Genomic DNA, 24478 nt, shown 5'->3' on the forward strand with positions numbered 1-24478 from the left:
CGCACGCCTTTGATCCATCCCAGCACTTGGGAGGCAGAGGCAGGCAGATCTCTGTGAGTTAGTGTCCAGCCTGGTCTACGTAGTGAGTTACAGGCCACCCAGGGCTACATGGCAATACCCTGTCTAAAGTAAGAAAAACAACAACAAAATGTTCATACTCAGGAGTGTGGCCCAAGGTTTGAGTCTGGGGCTCCGCTGGGAGTTTGAAGTCAGGATAGTCACTCAAGGTCTTGGGGTCAGAAGTGGTTGTGATGGGGTGGTCCTGAGAGAATGTTCTGAAATCTGAGTCTGGGGTCTCGCTCGGTGTCAGGATTCTTGTTATGATTCACGGTCTGGGGTCATCGCCCTGGTGGGAGCGTGGACACGTCTAGCATCCTCAGATGCGATCTGAGTCTGTGGTCGTCCCGGAGTCCCGAGGGCAGGACTCAGGTAACAGCCCAGGACTGCCGGCCGCGTCCGGGACCCGAGCGGCGCGGCCTCTAGGGGGCGCTGCCGCCCCGCCTGCCCGCCGCCCGCCCGGCTCGGCCCCTCGGCGGCTCGCTGGCGCTGTGCGCGGCAGGCGGGGCCGGAGGCGGCGGCGGCAGCTCCGGGCGCGGGCGGGCGGGAGGGCGGGTGGTGGTGGCGGCGGCGGCGGCGCCCCGACTGCAGTCCCGGCGGGAGCGGAGCGCGAGCCGGGCCGGGCCCGAGCCGGCGCCATGGGGCGGCGCCGCCTGTGAGCGGGCGACGAGCGGGGACCGGACGGGGCGGCGGCGGCGCCGCCGAGGCCGACAAGCCGCGCGGGCCAGGCCGGGCCGAGCGAGCGGGAGCGGAGCGGAGCCTCGGGCGGCGGGAGGAACAGCGCCGCCGCCGCCAAGATGGCCGACCTGGAGGCGGTGCTGGCCGATGTGAGCTACCTGATGGCCATGGAGAAGAGCAAGGCCACGCCGGCCGCGCGCGCCAGCAAGAAGATCCTGCTTCCAGAGCCCAGGTGAGCCCGCCTGTGCCGGGCCCCACGCGCTGACCCGGGTCCCATGCCCCGGGGACCCCTCTCTCCCTACTGCCCCAGGCCCCGGGGACTCACCTCCTCCGGGGACCCTGTGCCCCAGGGACCGCACTCTCCTGGTTGCCCCAGACCCCGGGGCCCCTCCCCCGCTGCTCCGGTGACCCTCGGCCCCAAGGACCCCATTATCCCGGCTGCTCCGGGACCCGGGGAGCCCCCTACTCCGGGAGCCTTCTGCCCCGGCGACCTCACTATCTGGGCCGCCCCAGGACCCAGGACTTCCCCTGTCCCGGCCGCCACAGGCCCGGTGCCTGCGAGCCCAGAGCGCCCCAACTCCAAGCTCCCAGCCGCGCTCCCCGGGCCGCGCTGCCGCTTCCTGTATCTCCCTGCCGGGCCTGGTCGCTGTCAGCCCCTGGTTCTGCTGCAGCCGTCTTCCCACTCTGGGTGCTGGGCGCTGCCCTCCACCCTCTGTGTCCCCTTGGGGTTCCCTTCCCCACGTCTGCCTCCGTTTACCCAGTCTGTTGCCCCTACTCCCAGCACCCCCCTCCTCGGTGTTCCACTCCCCTCAGAGTGGGGTAACGCTCTTGGGAGGTTTGTAGAGAGGGGAGGACGAGTCTGGAGACTTTTTTTGCCTTCTCCTCTCGTGGTGTCACGGCCCTTGGCTTGGGTTTGAGAGGTTTTTTGGGGGGACAGTGCAGTGATGTGTGTACCAACCCCGGGGGCTGCACTTAGGTGAGGGAAGTCCCTTCTTCACCCGTTACCCCACATGTGGTGCCTTGTGGGTACTTTTGACTAAGGGACACCCATCCTACAGCAACTGGACCTTGCTGCCACCTCTCTGTGAGACACCTGATGTCATCGCACCTGGTATCAAAGTTTAAACTGTTCAGGATGTGGGTGCAGAATCAGGCAGGATGTGAGAGGTGCCGCTGGGGTTTGTCCAGTATATTGTGGCAGATAGACTTATCTTCCCATTTGAACTGCACTAGAGGCCAGAGACTGAGACAGATGGAGTTTTGTGCCCATAGAAGGGGTGTGTGTGTGTGTGTGTGTGTGTGTGTGTGTGTGTGTGTGTGAGAGAGAGAGAGAGAGAGAGAGAGAGAGGGGGTACAGCTCACACTTGAGTGGCTTGTGCAGTGTCACCCAGGTAATCCATGGGGGGACCTGGCCTCCACATCAGAGTTTTCAGCTTCTCTATATGTTTTGTTCACTGCCCTGACCTGAAAGGTGGCCTAGATGGCCTGCATCTGGAAGAGCAAATGTGTCTACCTATCAGGATGCCTTATGGTGGGTGGTGAGGCCAGTCCCAGTAGTGTTTCGTGCCAGCCTCTTTAGCTGCCAAGAATGGGACCTGACTTTACTGCCACACTCTTATCATAGGACATGGGGCGAGTTCTTTTCCTTTCTAATTGTTACATCTGTGAAATGTGGGTCGTGTGAAATAGGTCTCTGGTGGCTGCAGTCGTTGGCGCAGGGTGGGCAGCGTACAGGGATGCTGTCGTACCTAGCCAACCATGCCTCTCCTCCAGTGGCTGCTCACTGGGTTTCGGATTGACTGAGAATCAAGCCCAGTAGAGGAAAAACTGGTCTGCATTTTGAAGAGGCCGTTGGTCCCCCCCCCCCTTTTTTTTTTCTAAGACATTTGCAATCAGATTTCTCAAAACAGGAACTAGACTGAAGTGTCAGCCAGGGCTGTCTAGGGGCAGCAGCAGTTAGGACGAAATGAGTTCAGAAATGACAAAACTTCAGGGGAAGAGGGTGGGGCGTGCAATTAGCATCTAGGGCATTCTCTAGCTCTCCTGGGTAGCCACAGCCATGAGAGTCTGCGCAGGTGTGAGGTCTGCAAAGTTTGAAGTGGTGCCTTTTCTAGAACTCTCCATATTTGGATAATCTTCCCCCAGAATGCATTGCTCCTGATGGGCCCCGCCTTAGGTTGCCTCTGCAGGTGTTCAAGAACCCTGATAACATGAACCAGACCTCTTTCCCTTGTCCCTTTTGTTTGGTGGTAGTGGTGATGAGATAGGAATAAGAATGGAGATTTTAATAATTCATTATTTGTTTTGACATCTGTCATCTCAGTTGATCCAAAAACCAACATGTGAAGTTGGCAAGGCCATGCCTACATGGACTAGTTGCTCAACAGTACCAGGACGGGGTGGTAATCTGTGAGCAGAATCGAGGCAGGCTGTGAGTTAGGGAATGACGACACCATAGGCGTTGGTGCAAGGGTGCCATCGGTAGCTTGCTGCTGAAACAAATGTTCCATCTGTGAGTGGTGAGGAGCCTCTGACTCTGAACACTCGGGTGCTCAGGCCAGGGAAGGACCCTGAGTCCCCTGCAGTGGCCCTGGCCCTAAGCATGCAAGCCTTCCATGAGGGAAAGCAGTCACCTTTGTGATGCATGTCACACATTCTCGAGGTGTCTGTCTCTTGCCCTTGAAGGTGGTTTATGGTTCTGTCTCACGTTTGCCCAGTATGTCCCAATTTTCCAAGTGCCTTGTCTTCACAGCTCTGCTGTGCTGGCCCAGCAGGTAGTATTTGTCTCACTTACTGATCAAGGCGTGTCATACAAAAGATCTAGGATTGGGTCCCAGCTCTCTGGAGTCCTAGCCACAGCACTCTGATTGCTTGTCTCCATCCCATGTAACTGACTGTGGGATGGCGGACACCCCTTGTCTTGGTACCTGTGGGTCTGAGGTGGTGGCTTGAAAGTAGCAGGGCAGCTTCTGGTACGGCCATCAGCTGACATGGTATACAAGACCCAACCCTTCGCCATTTGCTGAAGCAGAAACAGGCTGCCCTGGCGAAGCCATTGTATAGAAGGACAGCTTCATGCCGAGAGCTCCATCGTATGCAGGGCCTGCTTCCCCACTGCGAAGTCACGGTTAGGGAAAGAGGCAATGGGGTTTGTTCCTGTGCAGTGGGAGTTGTTCTTACTTTAGGGTGGGCCATCTTGGCAGCCTCTCTGTGCCTGGTGCCCAGGGTTGTGGCTTGGCTGAGCTTGGCATCACAGCTCTTATTTCCCAGGGCTGGGGAATGGGAACTGTTGGGCATAGTGCCACTGTAACTTGGCAAAGGAACCTCCCCTTCTGTCACCTAGAGGATCTGGGGAAACAGACCCATCCCCGACCTTCTCCCAGGAGGTAGTATTGCATGGATAGAGCATAGGGGTCCTGCTCCTCACTCCTGCAATATTGGCTCACATGGGCCCCAGACACACTAATCCTGACTGGGTCTGCCTCAGTTTATCTGCTTTGGTAAAACTAGGAGGCTGGTCCTTCACCAATGACCTCCCAGGGCTGTGGGACTGTGTGGTCTGGGCCTCGCCCTGCAGACGCTGTTGCCTCTTTCCCAGCAGCTGCCGCAGTCTCATAATTATCATCATTTGCTTAATATGACCACTGAGGCCCTGTGTAATTAATCTCAGGGCTCCTGGTTGAGGAGCCCTGCCTGGGCGGTCCCAAGAGATGTCCCTGCTCTCCCCAGTGACAGTGGCAGCCCCAGCAGCAGCATGTGGGAGCTGGGTGCCTCTTGCAGCCTTCTGGTTCTCTGGGCTATTTCCTGGTCCCTCCCCCACCATGAGCTTCCTCCGCTGCTGCTGCTGCTGCTGCCCGCCCCTTGCCTGTTTCCCCGGTCTCCTCAGACCCTGCTACTCTTCCTTCGTGTCTTCGCTCCTCTTAACTCATTGCAGCCAGGACTTCCTGCCCGGATTGGTGGGGGAAGGAGTGCTGAGAAGACTTTTGCTCTTCTTCCTCCCTCTACTTCTCCATCAGCAGCAGAAAGCCTGCTGCTGCCAGCCTTTATCCCTTACCAGAACATTCCACTCCAGTAGCAGCGACCCACCCCCTCCTGCCCCTGAAAACAAGATTATCTTTTCTGCAGTCTATCCCTGCGGGCCTTGGAAGCCGCTGCTGCTCCCTGGGAATGGCTCTCGGAGATGCCTTTTCCCATCTGGCCTCCTCTCTGGAGCAAGGCTCTCATGGATTTGCTATTAAGTTGCTCAGCTCTCCTTGCTTCTCCACTGTGCGCTCGGTAAATGGATTTGAAGGGAGCATGAGCGTCAGAGGTTGGGATCGGAGCACAGGAATCTGGGCTCTGTCAGCCTGGGAATGATGTGTCCTATTAATGTACAACCCATGCTAGTAGTAAATCCTGGGTGACGTCAAGTGCAGGCACACACTCTGCAGCAGCTTCTTGTGCCCAGGCTGCTGTGTAGGGAGCTGAGAGCCCCAGGGAGTTCCAGCAGCCTGCACATGGCTGTTGTTCTCAAGATATTATGGAATAAACAACAGAAGCCGAGAGCATGTGACGGTTTTTGAGGAATGCACAGCCTCCATCCTACCTGCTGTTTCTCCCTGGGTCCCTTCCCTACTCCCCGCTGGCTCCTGAGGCCGTTTCCTCTTCTGGACAGTTACACTCAGGTTATTTCAGGCCCACTTCAAGTGAGATCCTGAAAGTAAGGCGTTTGGCAGCAGCGTATTTCTGTAACGACATCTTGTCTCGCATCACTGCTTGCTGAAAAGGGCGGTTTTGGTGATGCAGACGTGGGTGTTTGGTGGTAAAATGGGGGTCACTTCTCTGAGGGTGGAAATTGCCTTGGAATTGGAATGGGGATCAACCTCCCCTCCAGGGGCTATGGGACAAGAACCCCTAGATTTGTGTTTCCAGTGCATACTAATCTGTCTACGCGTTGTAGACTGTAGGCAGGAAGCTGCAGGGTATCTGTTTATGTCTTGTTTGTGGTGGCTCAAGTGTCTTCCTGAACACCCTGCAGGAGAACCTGGGAGTCTGGGGCTCACTGGATATCTACCAGGGTCAGGGTCAACCACTGTTGTCCTTCATTGGCCAAGGGTTTGCACGGACATGATTGGCTATATACAGTTGGTCTTTCCTCTTTGGTAGTGGCCCCATCCGTGAGCTCTGAGAACGTTGTCAGGCCCCAGGGAGAGTCATCAAGAAATATTAATAAGAAGCCCCAGGGGACTTCCTCCTGCTGTTACCACCTCTGTGCCAGGTTTCCTGGAAATGCCGCCAGGGAGTGCCTCAGCTGCATCCACGGCTTGTTAACTGTCCCCTACCAGAGTGTGGCAGTTCCCAGGGTGGCTGGCTGAGACCTGCCAGCCTGGAGGCCTGTGGCCTCTGCACCCGCTTCTTGGGGTGTCACAGTATCAGTCACTGTCACACAAATACCAGAACCATGGTGCCAGCCAAGACTATTCCTTCCACTCTGGAAGGCTCTTGGGGAGATCTGCTGCCATATTCTTTTTTTTTTTTTGAGACAGGGTTTCTCTGTGTAGTTTTGGTGCCTGTCCTGGATCTGGCTCTGTAGACCAGGCTGGCCTTGAACTCACAGAGATCTGCCTGGCTCTGCCTCCCGAGTGCTGGGATTAAAGGTGTGCACCACCACCGCCCGGCTATGCTGCCATATTCTAAAGCCCCTGGAGAGGTGGAAGGAGGGCATCAGGGAAGAGGCTGGGTACTGCCCTGATCCTTGGAGACCCTCCTCCAGCATCCCTGTGGAGGCTGAAGGGAGGGTGAAGGAGGCCCTATTGAGACACACTCCTCAAAACCAGTTTGGATATTTCCTTTGTCATAGACTTACTGTTGCCCTCTGTGGTCTTACGGACTCTCCCACCCTCAGTTTCCTCACTATCAAAATGGGCGCATTAGGCTCAGACTCCTTCCTGTGGGCTCTCCCAGTCCATACAGCTAAGCTCCCTGACCCTATGTGGGAGCCATCTATGAGGGTCTGCCATGCTAGGCCACTGTGCCAGACTGTGGGACTTGCTCCCCTACTGAAGCATGTCGTACCTCTCTTAGCAGAAGCCGAGCTTAGACACCACTCCCTCCCTCCCTGCCTGCTGCGCCTCACCTCAGTCGCTGCTGAGAGAAGGGAAGTGCCCTCTTCCCACTCCTCAAACTATGGGAGCGCCCTGGCTGGTGGAGGGCAGGAATGGGGATGGGTGGATGTTCTACAACCTGAAAGCCACCCTGGCATGAAGCGTGTCAGTGGAGGTGCCCTCAATCTTTGGCAGAACTCTGATGGGCTCTAGGGTGGAGTCACGGGAGTGTTTAAAGCTGCTCTCAGGGCCACAGGAGTGACAGCCACTGTTTGGTCACCTCCTGCCGATGGGCCTCTGGTTCTGGCCCATGTCTGCCCCTAGGAGACTGCCTGGCTAGAGCCCCTTCCTCTGAGTACAGGACAAATGTGGACTAGTTAGTGTAGCATAGGATCGTGTTCTAGGAGTAGTGTAGGCAGTTAGGGATTGTGGAGTGCCAGATAATAAGGCTTAAAGCAGCGGGTCTTAATGTCCAGGAGGGAAGACACAGGCTAACAGTGGCACAGAAAACCTGACGCTTCAGGAGAGCCCCCCCTTTAGATGAGCCCCCCCCTTTAGATCTTTCAGGCTTTCTGACGTGCAGTACAGAAGTGACCATCTCATTGCCTTGACATGTTTTACAAAAGAGGAAACCAGCAGTGAAGTCTGTCATTTAGCTGAGTGAGCATGCTGGCACTGGTGCTCTAGCACTCTGGAAGCTGAGGCAGGAAGATTGCTAGTTCAAGGCCAGCCTGGGCTACATAACAAGGCCCTATATCAGGAAACCAAAATAGGCCTGGGGAGATGGCTCAGTGGGTCAAAGAGCTTCTGTGCACACTCCAGGACCAGACTTTAGACCCCTGGCACCTACACGAGAGGCGGGCTGGCTTGTGCTCACTTGTTATCCCAGACTGCCACAGCAGAGACCACAGGACCCCTGGGGCCAGGTGGCTAGTTCGACCAGCTGAACCACCAGCTCTGGCTTCTGCAAAATTCTCTGCCTTAGTAGATGACGTGGAGAGTTACCGAGAGAGACATCTAACAGCAACCTCTGGCTTCCAGAAGCATAAGCACATGTACCTGCTTCTGTGTACACTGGGTCAAAATTCATGTGAACATGCATACATACCACGCATATGTACATATACCAAAGAAGTAAATAAAACAGCTTATGACTTGACCTTCTGGGGAGTGTGGAGAGAGCTGTTTGGAACCTGGCCAGGGTGCCCTTCCAGCTGCCAAGGTCCAGGGGTCTCCAGTGTCTCCCGCCCAGAGTAGTAGTGGTAAACTTACTGCCCTTCACTCTGTAGCTCAGGCTGACCTGGAGCTTACTACATGCTGGCCTCGGCTTCCCAAGTGCTGGACTTACAAGCGTCTGCCACCATGGCCAGCACATTTGATTTTCTTTTTCTTTTCTTTCTTTCTTTCTTTCTTTTTTTTTTTTTTTTTCTGAGACAGGGTTTCTCTGTGTAACTAACAGTCCTGGCTGTCCTGGAACTCATCTGTAGACCAAGCTGGCCTCAAACTCACTGAGATCCTCCTGCCTCTGCCTCTCAAGTCCTAGGATTAAAGGCATGTGCCACCACTGCCTGGCATACATTTGATTTTCTTAATGACCCAGAGGGGAATTTTAGAACCATGTACCTCTGGACGGATGGGGTTACTGGCTTGGGTGGGGATAAAGATGCCACTCAGGACATGTCACACCTCTAGACACTGCCAGGAGACTGCTGCTGCTCCCCAGGCAAGCCTGCACTTGCTTTCTGGCCCGGACTTTCGTCCAGTGACACCTTTTCTAACCTGCCAGCTTCCATAGCCTCCACCTCTGGGGGGCTAGCCTGGAAACCCTAAACTTGCCATCTAGAGGGCCTTCCACTCAAGAACTCTGCTCAGGACTGGCCGGATGTTTGCTTTGGGGGATAGTATTTATCTTATTTTAAAAAGACCTTTTTTCTTTTTAAGGAAGAAAATGAAGTACTGTGGGCTGGGAAGAATGCTATGGCCATGCCCAGGTGTAGCTCTTGATGGGAGGGACCGTTTCCAGCCTGAGGTCCTGCTTCCTGCAGGCCCTCGGCCTGGTGAAAAGGCAGAAAGCCCTGCCGTGTTGGTTCCCTGGCTCCCTGGCTGTCTAAGGCAGGGTCTCTTACAAGCACTGTATCTGTATCTCCCGTACCGGCTGCTCCGGGCCACATGGTGAGAAACAGTGGCAGCAGCAGCTCCTGGCCCTGGGCGGGCATGCCTTCAGCCAAGATGGCCTGCTTTACCAGTTCTCAGAAAGCCAGTATGAGGTTGGGAGGGTATCCCAGTGATGCCCAGGGTCCCTATTCCCAGTGCCCTGCACCAGCTCCTGATGAGATCTCCCTAACAGCTGGGATGTCTGCCTGTCATGAGCATCCTCCTGTCCATACATCGCACCTGAGGCTGCCTGACCATGTCCATCTGACCCTCCACGGCATGGAAGATTGACGTGCGGATATCTGCCCTCCTCCTCCTCCTTTTATTGCTTCCCGGCCTGGCCTGTCTGTGGACCAGAATGTTCCAGAATATAAAGATTAGGTGACGAGCAGAGCTCCCAGGACTTGGGGTGGGGACAGTATCACCTCCTGGGCTCTCTGCCAGGTGAGATCCAGGCGCCTGGTTCTGCAGGTTCCTGAGCCCCATGCTCCTGGGCCCTCCTGCCAGTTTCTTCAGAAGTGCCACTGCCCTGCAGGGTCTGGGGGATCAGCTGTGTGGAGGGCTGCCTGGCCAGGCTGCCAGCTGCAGGCACAGCAAGGGTTGTGTCTGATTTATTTCCTTACTTAAGGTTTGTTTGTTTGAGATAGGGTCTCACACTGTTGCCCAGGCTGGCCTCAAACTCACAGCAAACCTCCTGCCTCTGCCTCCTGAGTGCTGGGATTTTAGGCGTCACCACCCAGCTGGACTCTGTCTCTCTGAGTCTAACAGCTTTTCTTTCTTTCTTTTTTTTTTTTTTTAACTTTTTTTAAAAACAATTTATTTAAATTTATTTTATGTGCATTGTGTGAAGGTGTCAGATCTCTTGGAACTAGAGTTACAGACATTGTGAGCTGCCATGTGAGTGCTGTGAACTGAACCCGGGTCCTCTGGAAGAGCAGTCAGTGTTCTTAACTGCTGAGCCATCTCTCCAGCCCCAAATTCCTTAGGTTTTTGTTTGTTTGTTTGTTTGTTTTTCAAGACAGGGTTTCTCTGTGTAGCTTTGCGCCTTTCCTGGAACTCACTCTGTAGCCCAGGCTGTCCTCAAACTCACAGAGATCCGCCTGCCTCTGCCTCCCGAGTGCTGGGATTAAAGGCGTGGGCCACCACCACTGCCTGGCTCAGCTTTTCTTCAAGTTCCTATTGTTTGTACATGTCTGTGAGGTTTGAGTCTGTCCTACCCTGAGTCCCTCTGAGTTTTCTAAGGATGAGGAAGTATGTTGGTGGTGGGTGGTCCCCAGGAGCAGAGTTGGGCCAGTGTAGATGAAGGGCATATGTAACCTTGGTGCCTCTCCCACTGACCAGAGAATAATGGTCTTGCTGTCCCAGAGGGAACCAGCTCTGAGGTGACAGTGTGGGGGTCCCTGAGCTTGGGCAGGAGTTGCAGACTGGAAAGAAGTCACCAAGGCCAGACCTGGTCACCGGAGCCCTGCTTCTGGTCAGAGCCAGCTTTTGGTGGAGCCAGGGTGTCACAGTTTCAGGCTTGGGCCCTGGTGGCTCTGCATACTTCACTATCTTGAGAGGCCTTTCCTGAGGAAGGCGATGGAGCTAGATCCTGGGAGGGCTAGGCCTTGAGCCTGGTGCCCTGGAAATACTTTCTCCAGTTCTACCTTTGACTGGAACTGTCATTTCTCCAAGAACTTGGAAGCCCACCCACAGTGCAAGGTAGGGCTGGCAGACACCCCTCCTACACCCACAGCCCAATAGCCTGTGCCTCCCCAACCCCTCTTCCCTTCACCTTATCAGAGTGTCTACCTGTACTTAGTTCCTTCCATAGTGACCCAATGAGGTCTCGGCTCTGTCTTGGATCCCAGCCTCCTAAGGACCCTAACTTTGAAATCCCCAGCACCTTACTCCTCCCTTTATGTGGGTTTGTTTGTTTGTTTGTTTGTTTTTTATTTTTATTTTTTTTTTCGAGACAGGGTTTCTCTGTGTAGCTTTGCGCCTTTCCTGGATCTCGCTCTGTAGACCAGGCTGGCCTCGAACTCACAGAGATCCGCCTGGCTCTGCCTCCCGAGTGCTGGGATTAAAGGCGTGCACCACCACCGCCCGGCCTTTTTAATGGTTTTTAAGACAAGGTTTCTCAGTGTATCTTTGGCTGTCCTGGAACTCTCTCTTGTAGACCAGACTGGCCTCGAACTCACAGAGATCTGCCTGCCTCTGCCTCCCAAGGGCTGGCATTAAAGGCATGCTCTACCATCCCCGGCCAAGATTTATTTATTTTTTTATGTATATGAGTGCTCTATTTACATGTACACCTTTATGCAAGGAGAGGGCATCAGTTCCCACTAGAGATGGTTGTGAGCCACCATGTGGGTGCTGGGAATTGAACCCGGGTCCTCTGGAAGAGCAGCCAATACTCTTAACTGCTGGGCCATCGCTCCAGCTCCTGCAGTTTTTGCTGTACCTTCTTCCCTGCTCTGTGGGTCTCTTGGTGCTGGGCCAGTTTTTCCTCACCTGTCTTAACACCCCACCCCCTCCTGACCTGAGCTTCGCCACCTGGTGACATCCTGTTTGCACTTCAGGAAGCCAGCAAACGTCCACCATCTCCACACAGCAGCTCCCCATCACCCAGAGCTGATCTGACCACAGGCCCCCAAGACTTCAGCACCCACTGATACCACAGAGAAGGGGTCTGTACCAGGGACAGACCTGCCTAGAAGCAAGTATGGGTCTCACACCATGAACAGTGCCTTGACTCTAGCCGGGGTGACCTGGCCAGCCTATGCTTGACCTGCCAAGGATTCTATGGGCGACAGTGCCAAACAAAGTCTCCTGGGCAGAGACCTACCTGCTGGGGCTCCACATGTCCACCAGGACTTGGCCTCACACAGCCCCTGGTATCTCAGGTGCCCTCAGTCGGGCAGCTGTGTGTTCTCTGAAGAGGCCAGGCTGGTGGAGGCCGGTGGGAGCAGAGATGGCTGTTGGGGCAGGTTGGCAGGTCTGGCATGCCAGTGGCCCAGAAGAGGGTGGAGACAACAAGGCATCTAAGCATGGAATGCATCGCAGTGAGACTCCCTGCACCATGTACAGTGTTGCAGGAGTTCAGTGAGAGCAACAAGATGATGATTGTGGAGTTTGTCTCAGGAACTTGGGTGACCAGTCCTTCCCCTGTGGCCCTGGGCAGGGGTCATGTATCTACGTGTTAGGGACACACACTGAGGCTTGAACTTTTCTTTTTTGAAACAGGCTGGCCTTGAACCCCTGATGTGCCTGAATGCTAGGATAAAGATGAGATACCATATAAATTCATCACAAGTATTCAGGCTGGGTGGGTGGCACACGCTTTCAATCCCAGCACTCAGGAGACAGAGGCAGGTAGATTTCTTTGAGTTTGAGACCAGCCTAGTTTACAGAGTGAGTTCCAGGACAGCCAGGGACACAGAGAAATCCTGTCTCTGAAAAAATTTTTAAAAAAAAGAAAGAAAAAAGTATACACTTTAAAGCTGGGTGTGGTAACGCCTGCTTATAAGCCCAACACAGGATTGCTACACGTTTGAGGCCGTCCTCAGCTACAGCAGCAAGACTCTGTCTCACAAAACAAAGCAAAAAGTGAAAACGGAATTCAGTGCTTTCTGGATGTGTTCACTGTGTTATACTGCCTTCATCCCAGTCCTCTCTCTTCGGAGGGAAACGTTACCCCTGGGCTGGTGAGATGGCTCAGCGGGTTAAAACAGCAAGCTGAGTTCAGCCTGTGAGCCCCGCGCTGGGAGGAGCGAACTGACTCCCAAAGGCTGTCCTCTGATCGACACACACAATCCAGACGAGCAACAAAAAACCCACGGCCCCTTTGGCAGTTCCCCTCAAGTCCCTAGCACCTACAAATATGATTTGCTGCCAATGAAGCCGTCATGGAGTCATGTGGATGGGCTCATACAAACCTGAGTCCTCTTGTGACTGCCATCCCTGACGTGGTCCTCTTCCTGAGCTGGTCGAGTGTCAGCGCCTCAAGGGTCACCCATGTGGTAGCGGGTGTGGGTGCTTCGTTCCTTCCTATGACCAAACATAACAGACACATTTTGTTGATTTGTCCATTATCCAATGGACAGGTCCTGGCTTTGCCATTGGGCTAAGTTACCAGAGTCAGTGTATGGGGTGTGTGACATACACTTCTGCAGGCAGTAGGCACAGGTGAGGAATTGCTGCCCACCATAACCTTGGGTTCATCTGAGGTGACCCATATGGACAGGACGAATGAGCAGGCTAGCTAGGGGTCTGGGAGCTCCCTGGAGGGCTTGATGACACAGAGTTGAAGGGTAGTTCCATTCGAGCGAGACATGGTGGCGCTTACCTGTACTTCCAGCACTAGAGAGACTGAAGAAAGAGGGCCTCATTGGGTCCAGGGCCAGCCTGGGCTTTAGTGTGAGTCTGTCTTTAAAAAAAAAAGACCACAGAGGAGATGGCTCGGTGGGTAAGTGTTGCTGCCAAGCCTGTCAACCCCCATGCCTTCTTCCCTGACCTGCACAGGCTGGCATGTGTGCACCCTCACACACACAGTAAATAGTGCGTTCTGGGCAGGGCCTGTAGCCCCAGCTCTCTGAGGCCTTCTCACGGTGCCCCTTTCCCCTGCAGCATCCGCAGCGTCATGCAGAAGTACCTAGAGGACCGAGGAGAGGTGACCTTTGAAAAGATCTTCTCACAGAAGTTAGGTGAGTGCAGGCACCTCTCCCAGCCTGAGGTCTCTCCAGGAAGACTCCAGGGTCAGCTTCCTGTTCCCCCAGCTACTTGTCCCCTGCTCCCCAGTAAAGAATGATGACCCTTTGTGCCTCCCAGCCCCTGGCTTCTGCCCAGGGAGCCCTGTGGTGGGGGTGGGGACCCATCAGTCTTCCCCAGGCGCCAGGGAAGTTCCTCCTTTGGGGTTTTTGTTTTTGAGAGTTGCAGCTTCCCCTTGGCGCAGCCACAGCTGCTCTGGGCCTTTGGTGGAACTGACAGGAAGAGGCGGGGCCCTTCCTGTGGTGCCTGTAGAGCTGTGGTTGGCCCCGCCCCCACCCAAACCATCCCCACCCCCACTCCCCCAGGCCCTAAGTGAGCAACCTGCCTTGGAGCTGGCCCCTCCATCCTTCCTCTGGTGTGTGTGGGTATTTACCCTTGTCTTGGAAGTATCATATTGCTCACCCCGTGTCCCAGCCTAGGGAAAGCTTTGGGTCCTGTCCCAAGAAGCCACTGTAGTCACACGGGGCATAGATTTGGGTTTCCTGAGGATGGGACCTCAGTATGGAACTGAGGGTGCTGGAGGGACCAGGCACTGGGGGTCAGCCTCAGCTCAGCAGTAGACCGAGAAGTAGGCCTGGGGAACAGGTCTGTGCTGTCTTGGCCTTGGGCAAGTTGTCTCTCCTCTCTCTGAACCTCTTGCTGTTCAGATCTGTGAAATGGGACCTTGAGCCCAGTTGTGCATGGTAGACAGGGTGGACCTGAACCAGTGGCGTCAGGAAGAGCACTTTGCCATCTCACACCTCTCCCCACAGCCTTGTGCACAAGTCACTGAAAGGTTCCACAATGAAAGATCAGGCTATCCTTAGAAGAAATGATGGCTTTGGGCACTAGCAGAGACACCTGGGATTAGAGGCCATTAACAACACTAGGCCGCCGATGAGCCTTAAAGACGCCTAGAAAGCCACACAGGAAAGCACAGTTTAGGCATCCCAGCTGGGAGGTGGTGGTGCACGACTTTAATCCCAGCACTCAGGAGGCACCTCTGAGTTGGAGGCCAGCCTGGGCTACAGAGTGAGCTCCAGGCTAGCCAGGGCTACACAGAGAAACCCTGTCTTGGAAAAGCAGACAAGTCAGCAGCTCAGGCATCTGTGCTAGACTAGAGCCTGGGAAGCAGCTGCCCTCACCTGTGCCTCGTCCAGAAGCTGCTCTGACATCTCCACCTGTGGCCTGGCTTTCCAAGGGATCTGCCAGTGGATTAAGGAGCTCTGAACTCTCATAACAGGTCTCCCTGAGCCTCGGTTTCCCCAACTGGGCTTGCCTTTCTGGTCAGGGAGATGTGAGAAATTGTCTAGATGTGAGGGAGGGGGTAGGGAGAGAGACTCTCTCTTGGTTGCCACCTTCCTCCTGCTACAGCCTGACCTGGCCTAGGTGACCAGGACATCATATGTCCCCACTAAGAACCTCACTATAAGCTGGGCAGTGGTGGTGTATGCCTTTAATCCCAGCACTCAGGAGGCAGAGGAAGGTGAATCTCTGAGTTCGAGGCTAGCCTGGTCTGCAGAATGAGTTATAGGACAGCCAGAGCTATACTGAGAAACTTTGTCTTGGAAAAAAACAAAAAAATAGCCTTACTGTGTCTCCATAGCACACAGTAGGCAGTATCACCAGTGCAGGGGAGGTTAGGGCACACTGACTGAGAGCCAGCCACACTTCCTTCCCTCCCTCGCCACAGCACCAGGGTTTTCTAGCCATCATCTGCAGAGGCAGATCTGAGGCCAGTGCAGAAGTGCAGGGACCCTAACTTGGAATCTGGGACTCCAGGCTGGTGGCAGCCTCATAGTCCACCTTGCCTAGACTCTTCCATCACACCTGCTGTGTTGGCTAGTTCTGTCTAGGAACCCCCAAGCTCACTCTCCCCATGTTGATGGGAAGGCCCCTTAGAGGAGGGTGTGCATGGTTCAGCGTGACCAGGCCTGATTGCTTTCAGGGTACCTGCTTTTCCGAGACTTCTGCCTGAACCATCTGGAAGAGGCCAAGCCCTTGGTGGAGTTCTATGAAGAGGTACGACAGTCAAGGTCTACTGAGAGAAAGGTGCTTGGCACCTTTGCTGAGTCTGTGAGGTACCTGGGATCTAGCCCCATGCCCTGGCCACAGACCATCTATGGGTGTGCCTTCCAGATCAAAAAATATGAGAAGCTGGAGACAGAGGAGGAGCGTGTGGTCCGCAGCCGGGAGATCTTTGACTCCTATATCATGAAAGAACTGCTGGCCTGCTCACATGTGAGTGTCTCGGTCAGCAGTCCTTGGGTGCCAACTCATGTGCTGGCCCCCAGCAACCTGGGGTTGGAAGGGAAGAAAGAGCCTTGTATAGGGCGCACAGCCACTTCTGTCTTCTCCAGCCCTTTTCAAAGAGTGCTACCGAGCATGTCCAGGGCCACCTGGTGAAGAAGCAGGTGCCTCCAGATCTCTTCCAGGTGCGTGCTGGGTTCCTTTCTTCATGGCCCACCCTCCCCAGACCAGGTCCTCCTGCCTCAGACAGCTGCAGTTCTGGAGCCTTGGGCTGGATGCAGACCAGGGTCACCAGGGGCTAATAGACTTGGTCACCAACTCCCAGCTCCCTCCCCACAGCCATACATTGAGGAGATTTGTCAGAACCTCCGAGGGGATGTGTTCCAGAAGTTCATTGAGAGGTAAGAGGGAAAAGAGATTCTGAATAGGCAGGTGCTAGGTCTGTCCATGTCCTATCGAAGTTACTCGTGGGAGGTCACATAGACTTTGTCCTCTTCTCTCTGTCTTTCTGGGGTCACCTTGCTGGTCTCCCTGTGCTATGGAGTGTCAGGGTCCAGGCAGGGCTAGGCCTGAAGTCCATACTGTCTTCTGTGCCTTGAACCTGCAGAGTCTAGGCTGAATGCAAGGAGCAGCATATTCAGTCCTAGCTACCTAGCCATAGAAGGGGTGGGGTGGCTGAGAAGATGACTTCCTGGTAATGAACTCTTGGCTGGAGGTGTGTGCACAGCAGGTGTTATACCCTGGTGGAAGTCTGACTGGAGACCATCTCTCTGATCCAGTAGGACACATTGGCTCAGCTGCTGAGGGTGTATGGCCTGAGCTGACCACAGGTTCAGGGGGTCTCCATGTCTACTTGCCAGGACTCTGGAAGGGCAGTGGGTGGGATAGGCTTGAAGTTTACCTAAGTGTGTGCCCTCTCTCTTTCCCAGTGACAAGTTCACACGCTTTTGCCAGTGGAAGAATGTTGAACTCAACATCCATGTGAGTGGGCGGGGTGCTGGTGTGCCAGGGGACCATTGGGAAATGCCAGGGCTCTGCTGGCAGCCTCATAGTGGTGGCTCTGGAGGGGAGGGGGGGGCCGGTGCTAGGATCCCAGTTGGGGAGGCTGGAGAAAGGTAAGTGTGTGGCTAGATCTCGGGCGTAGAGGACCCTAGTACCTGGGCTTGTCCCTGCTACCCAAATGCCTGTGCTGTGGGGCTGGGCCCAGGAGGCCTGCAGTGACCTCAGCTGTTGTTACCCTGCAGCTGACGATGAATGACTTCAGTGTGCATCGCATCATCGGGCGTGGGGGCTTCGGTGAGGTCTATGGGTGCCGGAAAGCAGACACAGGCAAGATGTGAGCACCCTGATCAGCTGGCACTGGGTGGGATGCCTGAGGGAGGAGTCAGGCTTCCAGAGGTATCATGAGGGACTGGGGCTTCTAGGGAAGAGCTGTTGTGGGGACCAGTGTCCCAGGCCTGCCGTCCCTACGTGTTCAGTCTCTGCCTAGGACCTTGTCCCCTGCCGCTGCCTTCCCTCCTGTCTTGCTTTGGCTGTTCTGTCTTCTTCAGGCTCCTCAGAGACTAACTTGCCAGCACCTTTTGCCCTCTCTAAAGCACTGGCTGTGTCACGTGTTTGTCCTGCGTCTGGTCTTCATCAGCAGCCTGCTGAGGCAGCCTGGGGCTCTGCCCTGCAGGGTGTGCTGATACAGCTGACCTCCTACTCCATCATAGGTATGCCATGAAGTGTCTGGACAAGAAACGCATCAAGATGAAGCAGGGAGAGACCCTGGCTCTGAACGAGCGGATCATGCTTTCCCTTGTCAGCACCGGGGTGAGCTGGGAGGCCAAGCGGGCCCCCGTAGTGACCTCTGACCCAAGCCTCAGCTGGTCTTTGCTCACCTTCCCCTCCCTCCTAGGACTGCCCCTTCATCGTGTGCATGTCATATGCATTCCACACACCAGACAAGCTCAGTTTCATCCTGGATCTCATGAATGGTGAGCCCAGGACCAGCCCTAGGGGGTGGACCCAGGGCTGGACTTGGGCAGAAAGCTGAGTCTCACCTGGAGGGCTGCCCCTCAGGTGGGGATCTGCACTACCACTTGTCTCAGCATGGAGTCTTCTCTGAGGCCGACATGCGCTTCTACGCAGCTGAGATCATCCTGGGTCTTGAACACATGCACAACCGTTTTGTAGTCTACAGGGACCTGAAGGTGAGGGGCTGCCGCCACCCATCCTTGCCTCTAGTCCTGTGACAAGGTCAGCTTGTCTCCCTGCCTTGCCCTTCTCCCCTCCCTGCCTGAGCCGCTTTCTGAGTTCAGCTGTGATGTGGGGGAGGGGGTGCCCCACCTGGGGCCTTGTCCCAGAAACTTAGTTTCCTCTAGTGAAGGCCCAGGCTGGCCTCCTTCTGGCCCAGCAGCTCACTGGGCTTTTCTTCACAGCCAGCCAACATTCTCCTGGACGAGCATGGCCACGTGAGGATCTCGGACCTGGGCCTAGCCTGTGACTTCTCCAAGAAGAAGCCCCATGCCAGTGTGTGAGTGCCCAAGCCATTCCTTCCCTTCCTGAACCTCCTCCACTTCACTTACACTCTGTGCTCCCACAGGGGCACGCACGGGTACATGGCCCCCGAAGTCCTGCAGAAGGGCGTGGCCTATGACAGCAGCGCCGACTGGTTCTCCCTGGGTTGCATGCTCTTCAAGTTGTTACGGGGGTGAGTAGGCTATCCCAGAAGGGCAAGTGGGGTGAGTCCCTGAGACACTGTTCACCAATCAGGATAGGAAGCAGGGAGGGGAGCCCTCCAGGGCCTGGGGATTAGGGGTGGAGCCCTCCCTCACTTCTCATAGGCCTCCTTCATGCAGTCTGCCTCAGTTTACCCATTCTTGGTCTTTGACGTTGGTCTTTTTGACCTCTTGTCCAGACACAGCCCCTTTCGGCAGCACAAGACCAAAGACAAGCATGAGATTGATCGCATGACCTTGACGATGGTGAGTGTGAGGGTAGCAGGTAAGGTCCACAGTGGTGCCAGAACTGTAAGCTCTTGTTCTCTCCAGCCAGCACAGCTCTTGAGCCAGTGATCCCTTCTCTAGCCCTAAGGGAGAGGCCTATTGCTCTGTAGCCTCTTGCCTCCTCTGTCAGAGCTTACATTTGCTGGGGACCAGCAGGAAGCTGGGCCTCATCTCCTGCTCTGGCCTCTACCCTCCCCCAGAGCCAAGGGCTCTTCCTGGGCTCCTGCTGACTCCCTCCTTCTCTTCCTCAAAGGCTGTTGAACTGCCTGATTCCTTCTCCCCTGAACTCCGATCCCTGCTGGAAGGTTTGCTGCAGAGGGACGTCAATCGGAGGCTAGGCTGTCTGGGCCGTGGGTGAGTGTCCAGCCCCGCCAGCCCCTCCAGCATGTGGCCGTATTCAGTCTTTGCTGTGGGCTGCTGGGCCAGCCTTCCTGGGCCTCTGACTGTGCCCCCTTAGAACCATGGTTGTATCCCATCATTTGAACTCTTCCATGGTCTCAACCCCCTTGTAAGGGGCTCACAAGAGAAGTCATGGCCCACATTGTCCAGTGTCCTCAAGGTGGCAGGGCTGACTGGGTGTGTCACTGTTGGAACCAACTAGGGATCAGCTTTCAAAAGACCCAGAAGAGTCTTTGTAGCAAGGTGATGATGACCATAATTAGAAAGTGGTTTGTTTGTTTGTTTGTTGTTTTATTTTTTTATTTTTTATTTTTTTTTGCATGAGGTGGGGGGTTATTTTTCAAGACAAGGTTTCCCGTAGCTTAGACTACCCTTACTCTGTAGCTGAGGCTGGCCTCGAACTCATCTTCCTGCTTCCTCCTAAGTGCTGGGATTAGAGGTCTATGCCACCACACCCAGCTTAATTGCAGCTTTTTATGTCCACTGGGATATCTGTTAATTGCCAAGCAAAGCGGTATTAGAACTCACACCAGCCCAGGATGTGGGAACTGCTTCTCCCATTTAGAGATGAACAAACAGGCTGAGAGTATGGGACTCACTTAAGATCATAGAGCCAAGGGTGACTGAGTCAGGAGGCAAGCCTGAGCTAATGACCCCACAGTCTGGACCTAGCCCAACTTGAGTGTGTCTCTCCACAGAGCTCAGGAGGTAAAGGAAAGCCCCTTTTTCCGCTCACTGGACTGGCAGATGGTCTTCTTACAGAAGGTAAGAGTCTATCCAGGGGTAGGACGGGGAACTCCATGGCCTCTCACCCCTGCTGATGCCAACCCCTGCTCTTTGCAGTACCCACCCCCACTGATCCCCCCACGTGGGGAGGTGAATGCAGCTGATGCTTTTGATATTGGCTCCTTTGATGAGGAGGACACAAAGGGAATCAAGGTATTGCACCTTGCCTGGCCCCTGAACCCTGAGCCTGGCCTGCTCTGGACGGCCCCTGCCCCTCCTCCGCCCCATGAGACACTGTGGTAGCCCTGGGGCTGTGGGCCTTACTTCCTCATCCCCCAACCTTCCTGGGGACGGTGGTCACAAGAGATCATCCCTGCCTTAGGGCCACATGCAGGCCTATGGCTGACAATGTCCTGGCATCCTTTGTCTCTCCACGTTCCCTGCCATGCCTCCCTGGTGAAGTTACTGGACAGCGACCAGGAACTGTACCGCAACTTCCCTCTCACCATCTCGGAGCGGTGGCAGCAGGAGGTGGCAGAGACTGTTTTTGACACCATCAACGCTGAGACAGATCGGCTGGAGGCACGGAAGAAAGCCAAAAACAAGCAGCTGGGCCACGAGGAGGGTGAGGACTCGTGACATGGGGACACCAGGCCTCTGCACACTGCAGAAATGAGAAGTGGTCTCTGCTAAGAAACTGACCAAGATCACAGCCAGAAAGGGGGCGGGGTAGGGTGCTGAGCCTACATCCCATCTCTTGTGCAGACTATGCCCTGGGTAAGGACTGCATCATGCATGGCTACATGTCCAAGATGGGCAACCCCTTCCTGACTCAGTGGCAGCGGCGCTACTTCTACCTCTTCCCCAACCGACTGGAGTGGCGGGGTGAAGGCGAGGCTCCGGTAAGAAGGGGTGCTGGTAGAACATGGTGTGGGTGCAGGGTGGATCCCGGGGCCTTCCCTCACTGCCTGCTCTGCCTTTCCCACCCTGCAGCAGAGCCTCCTGACCATGGAGGAGATCCAGTCGGTGGAAGAGACGCAGATCAAGGAGCGCAAGTGTCTCCTGCTTAAGATCCGCGGGGGCAAGCAGTTCGTCCTTCAGTGTGACGTAAGTGGGGCTGGAGGTGAGGGTGCAGGCGGGTGGGGGCCTGGAGGTGAGGGTGCAGGCGGGTGGGGGCCTGGAGGTGAGAGTGCAGGCGGGTGGGGGCCTGGAGGTGAGGGTGCAGGCGGGTGGGGGCCTGGAGGTGAGGGTGCAGGGGGGTGGGGGCATGGAGGTGAGGGTGCAGGGGGGTGGGGGCCTAGAGGTGAGAGTGCAGGGGGGTGGGGGCCTGGAGGTGAGAGTACAGGCGGGTGGGGGCCTGGAGGTGAGAGTGCAGGCGGGTGGGGGCCTGGCCAGCAGAGCCTGATAGAGCCTGGACATGTCCAGAGTGATCCTGAGCTGGTGCAGTGGAAGAAAGAGCTGCGTGATGCCTACCGTGAGGCCCAGCAGCTGGTACAGCGAGTGCCCAAGATGAAGAACAAGCCACGCTCACCTGTGGTGGAGCTGAGCAAAGTGCCACTGATCCAGCGTGGCAGTGCCAACGGCCTCTGACCCACCCATCCGCTGCCCGCCTGCCCACCCGCCTTTTATAAACCTCTAATTTATTTTGTCGAATTTTTATTATTTGTTTTGTTTTCCCGCAAAGCGGAAAAGGTTTTTATTTTGTAATTATTGTGATTTCCTGTAGCCCCAGCCTGGCCCAGCCCCCAGGGAGGGGCCCCGCTTGCCTTGGCTCCTGCTGCCACCAACCCAGCCACTGTCTAAGACCCCTGCCCTGACCCCCCCCCACCCAGGGTCCTTGCCCCCAGTGTCTTCCTGTAGGGAAGAGGAGCAACTCTCGGCAGCCCTCTCGCCCCTCCTGGGGTAAAGCCAGCCACACTTGGTAGGTGGGCCACGTCAGGCTCTGTGGGCTGTGCTCAGCCTGTGGCCCAGCCGAGTGGCCCAGCACCCCCACGAAGGAACGTGCACCACAGTGATACTACTTGAACTCTCCTATCACAGCCCTCGTGCCACAGAGGGACAGACCCCTGCTCTTCTGGCCTCTTGCCACTGGTGAGAGAAGGCCCTCGTCTCCCCAGACCTGGAGGTCCCCCAGTGACTGGCTCCTAGGTCCTTGTTCAGGAAAAGCCTCTATGTCACTGCCCCCTCCCCGCTTCGTGGACACTAGGGCTGGGTCAGAAGACTGGCATCGGCAGTGGCGGCTGCTGGCCTCCATGCCAGCCCCCTCTTCTTCCCGTGGCGTGCCCGGACTCAGGAGCACAGAAAAGGCAATCGTGGATTGGGCCACACTGGCCTGGCTTGAACCCAGGTCCCCAACCCTGGGCTGTGTGAGGCTCACCTGCCCAGGACCACAGTGGGACAGCCTGGGCAGGTGGGTGGCACAGCATAGGAGCCCAGCTGGGGCCAGTCCTCCTTGTCCTGACTGGTCAGTGTGTCCCCACCCACACTGTCCAGCCCCTAGCCCGTGTCCTGTCAGTGCCACCACCCACAGGTGCCACCTCACCCACCGCATGCCCCCTTGTTCCCGTCGCGCAGCCGTGTGTGGTGTCGGCCCTCTCCCCCTGGGGCTGGGTCAGCGCACTCCCCCCTCTTGTCTACTCACTCCTGGGGCGTTTCTTTGCCGATTTTTGAATGTGATTTTAAAGAGTGGAAAATGAGACTATGCGTTTTTATAAAAAATGGTGCCTGACTCCTCGCTGTCTCGCTCTTCGTGCCTGGTGACCACTTTTCAGTCACTTCCATCTGGGGCCTGAGAGGGGAGGATCTTAGTAACCCATCCTTCCCTCCCTGGAGGAGTGGAGTCTTTTGCCCACCTCCCAAGTAAGCAGGAGTGGCCTGCAGTCCACGTCAGAGGTCATGTTTGGAATGGCTGGGGACATATTGACCTTATCACGTTCCCCTGCATGTCAAGCAATATGTCAGTCCCCGCTCCCTCTTAGCACGTGAGTTTTCTCGTCCACACTGCAACTTCTGGCCCTTCGGCTGTGTCTGGCATTGGCCTCTTGTGGCCTCACCGTACAACCTCTACCGGGGTCACTGGACTTAAGGGGTGCCCCAACATCAAGCCTATCTCCTGAGAATGAACTCCTTTCTCCTGCGTCCTTGCTCCAGGTCTTTGGAACTGGTGACAGCATGTAAGCACCATTGCCCGCCCTGTCCAGTGCAGGGGTGGGGTGCACAGAGAAGGAGATAGTTCTAAGGCAGATACTGTGTCGTCTTGGGTGAAATGGCATTTGAGCTGGGCCTCCAGTATTGGAGTGGTCATTGGTGGAGATGTTTCTAAGACCAGGAAGGGTCAGGCACTTACGAGTGTCTCAGTCAGCAAAACACAAAGGAAGGAACCAGGCATTGGGGCCCTGAAAGGCCAGCCTTAACTCAGCACAGGCCCAGAATACTCAGTGACTGCAACCTGGAGATATGAACAGACTGAGGGGTTGAACTTGCTTGGCTCTGGGTGGTTAGCAGAGGCTAGTCTCGAACTCATTATATAGCCAAGGATGGCCTTGAACTCCTCATCTTCCTGCCTCCACTTCCCAAGTACTGGGATTACAAGTGTTTGCTACCATGTCTGGCTTAGTTCTCAAGTTTCAGTTCTCTAAAACAAATGGCTGGTCACTGCAAGAAGAAAGAAGACAGGGTCATTGTTTTTGTCCAGGGAAGATGATCTTGGAATGGTAATTGTAAAGGAAGAAGTGAAAGAGGCCAGAGAGGAGAAAATGGCTGAGCAGTGTAGTAGGCCAGGCCAAGGTTAGGGATGAGAAGTAGGTGGTCAACCCTGGAGCATAGTAGGAAGGCCATGATGTTATTCAAGAGGTTAGATAGAGCTGGGCATGGTGGCACACACCTTCAATCCCAGTACTTTGGGAGGCAGAGGCAGGTGAATGTATGAGTTTGACGCCAGGCTGGTCTATACAGTGAGTTCCAGGCCAGCCAAAGCTGCATAGTGAGACCCTCAAAAGACAAAAGGCTGGGCAGTGGTGGCGGCTCACAGAGGCAGGTGGAACTCTATGAGTTAGAGGCTAGCCTGGTCTACAGAGTAAGTTCCAAGACAGCCAAGGCTAAACAGTGAAACTCTTGTCTCAAAACCCTATCTCAAAAAACCAACCAGCCAATCAAACAAACACAAAAAACCCCAATAACAACAAAAAGGTAAGTAAGACAGCCTAGAGCGCAGCTGGCCTGGGAGGAAGAAGGTAAAGGTGTTTGGATATGGCTTTTGACCCCCTAATGAGGCAACATGGAGTACCTAAGACCAGAGATGGTGGAGAGGTGGCATCGGGTGGCGGTAGGAGAATGGAGCAGACAGGCTCAGCCAGGAGAGGCTCACATGGGTGTCAGGCTTGGAAAAGAGGTTCACTGGCAGAGAAGTAAGAGCTG

The 24478-nt window shown here is 55.4% G+C and overlaps 1 protein-coding gene across 1 annotated transcript; it reads left to right on the forward strand.

Annotated features, from left to right (window-relative positions):
- Positions 1-735: 735 nt before the first annotated feature.
- Grk2 (G protein-coupled receptor kinase 2) lies at positions 736-22790 on the forward strand. Its single transcript, XM_052714669.1, has 21 exons — positions 736-967; positions 13581-13657; positions 15649-15722; positions 15840-15941; positions 16061-16135; positions 16290-16351; positions 16880-16931; positions 17195-17286; positions 17663-17762; positions 17848-17926; positions 18012-18142; positions 18371-18465; positions 18535-18642; positions 18850-18916; positions 19191-19291; positions 20035-20101; positions 20180-20275; positions 20525-20687; positions 20828-20964; positions 21056-21169; positions 21488-22790. The coding sequence occupies exons 1-21, from the start codon at positions 855-857 to the stop codon at positions 21650-21652; spliced, it is 2070 nt and encodes a 689-aa protein (XP_052570629.1). The 5' UTR covers positions 736-854; the 3' UTR covers positions 21653-22790.
- The last annotated feature ends 1688 nt before the right edge of the window (positions 22791-24478 follow it).

The sequence above is a fragment of the Peromyscus californicus genome, unplaced genomic scaffold (assembly GCF_007827085.1).
Source record: "Peromyscus californicus insignis strain IS unplaced genomic scaffold, ASM782708v3 Scaffold_4__1_contigs__length_199733344, whole genome shotgun sequence".
Taxonomy (NCBI): Eukaryota; Metazoa; Chordata; class Mammalia; order Rodentia; family Cricetidae; genus Peromyscus; species Peromyscus californicus.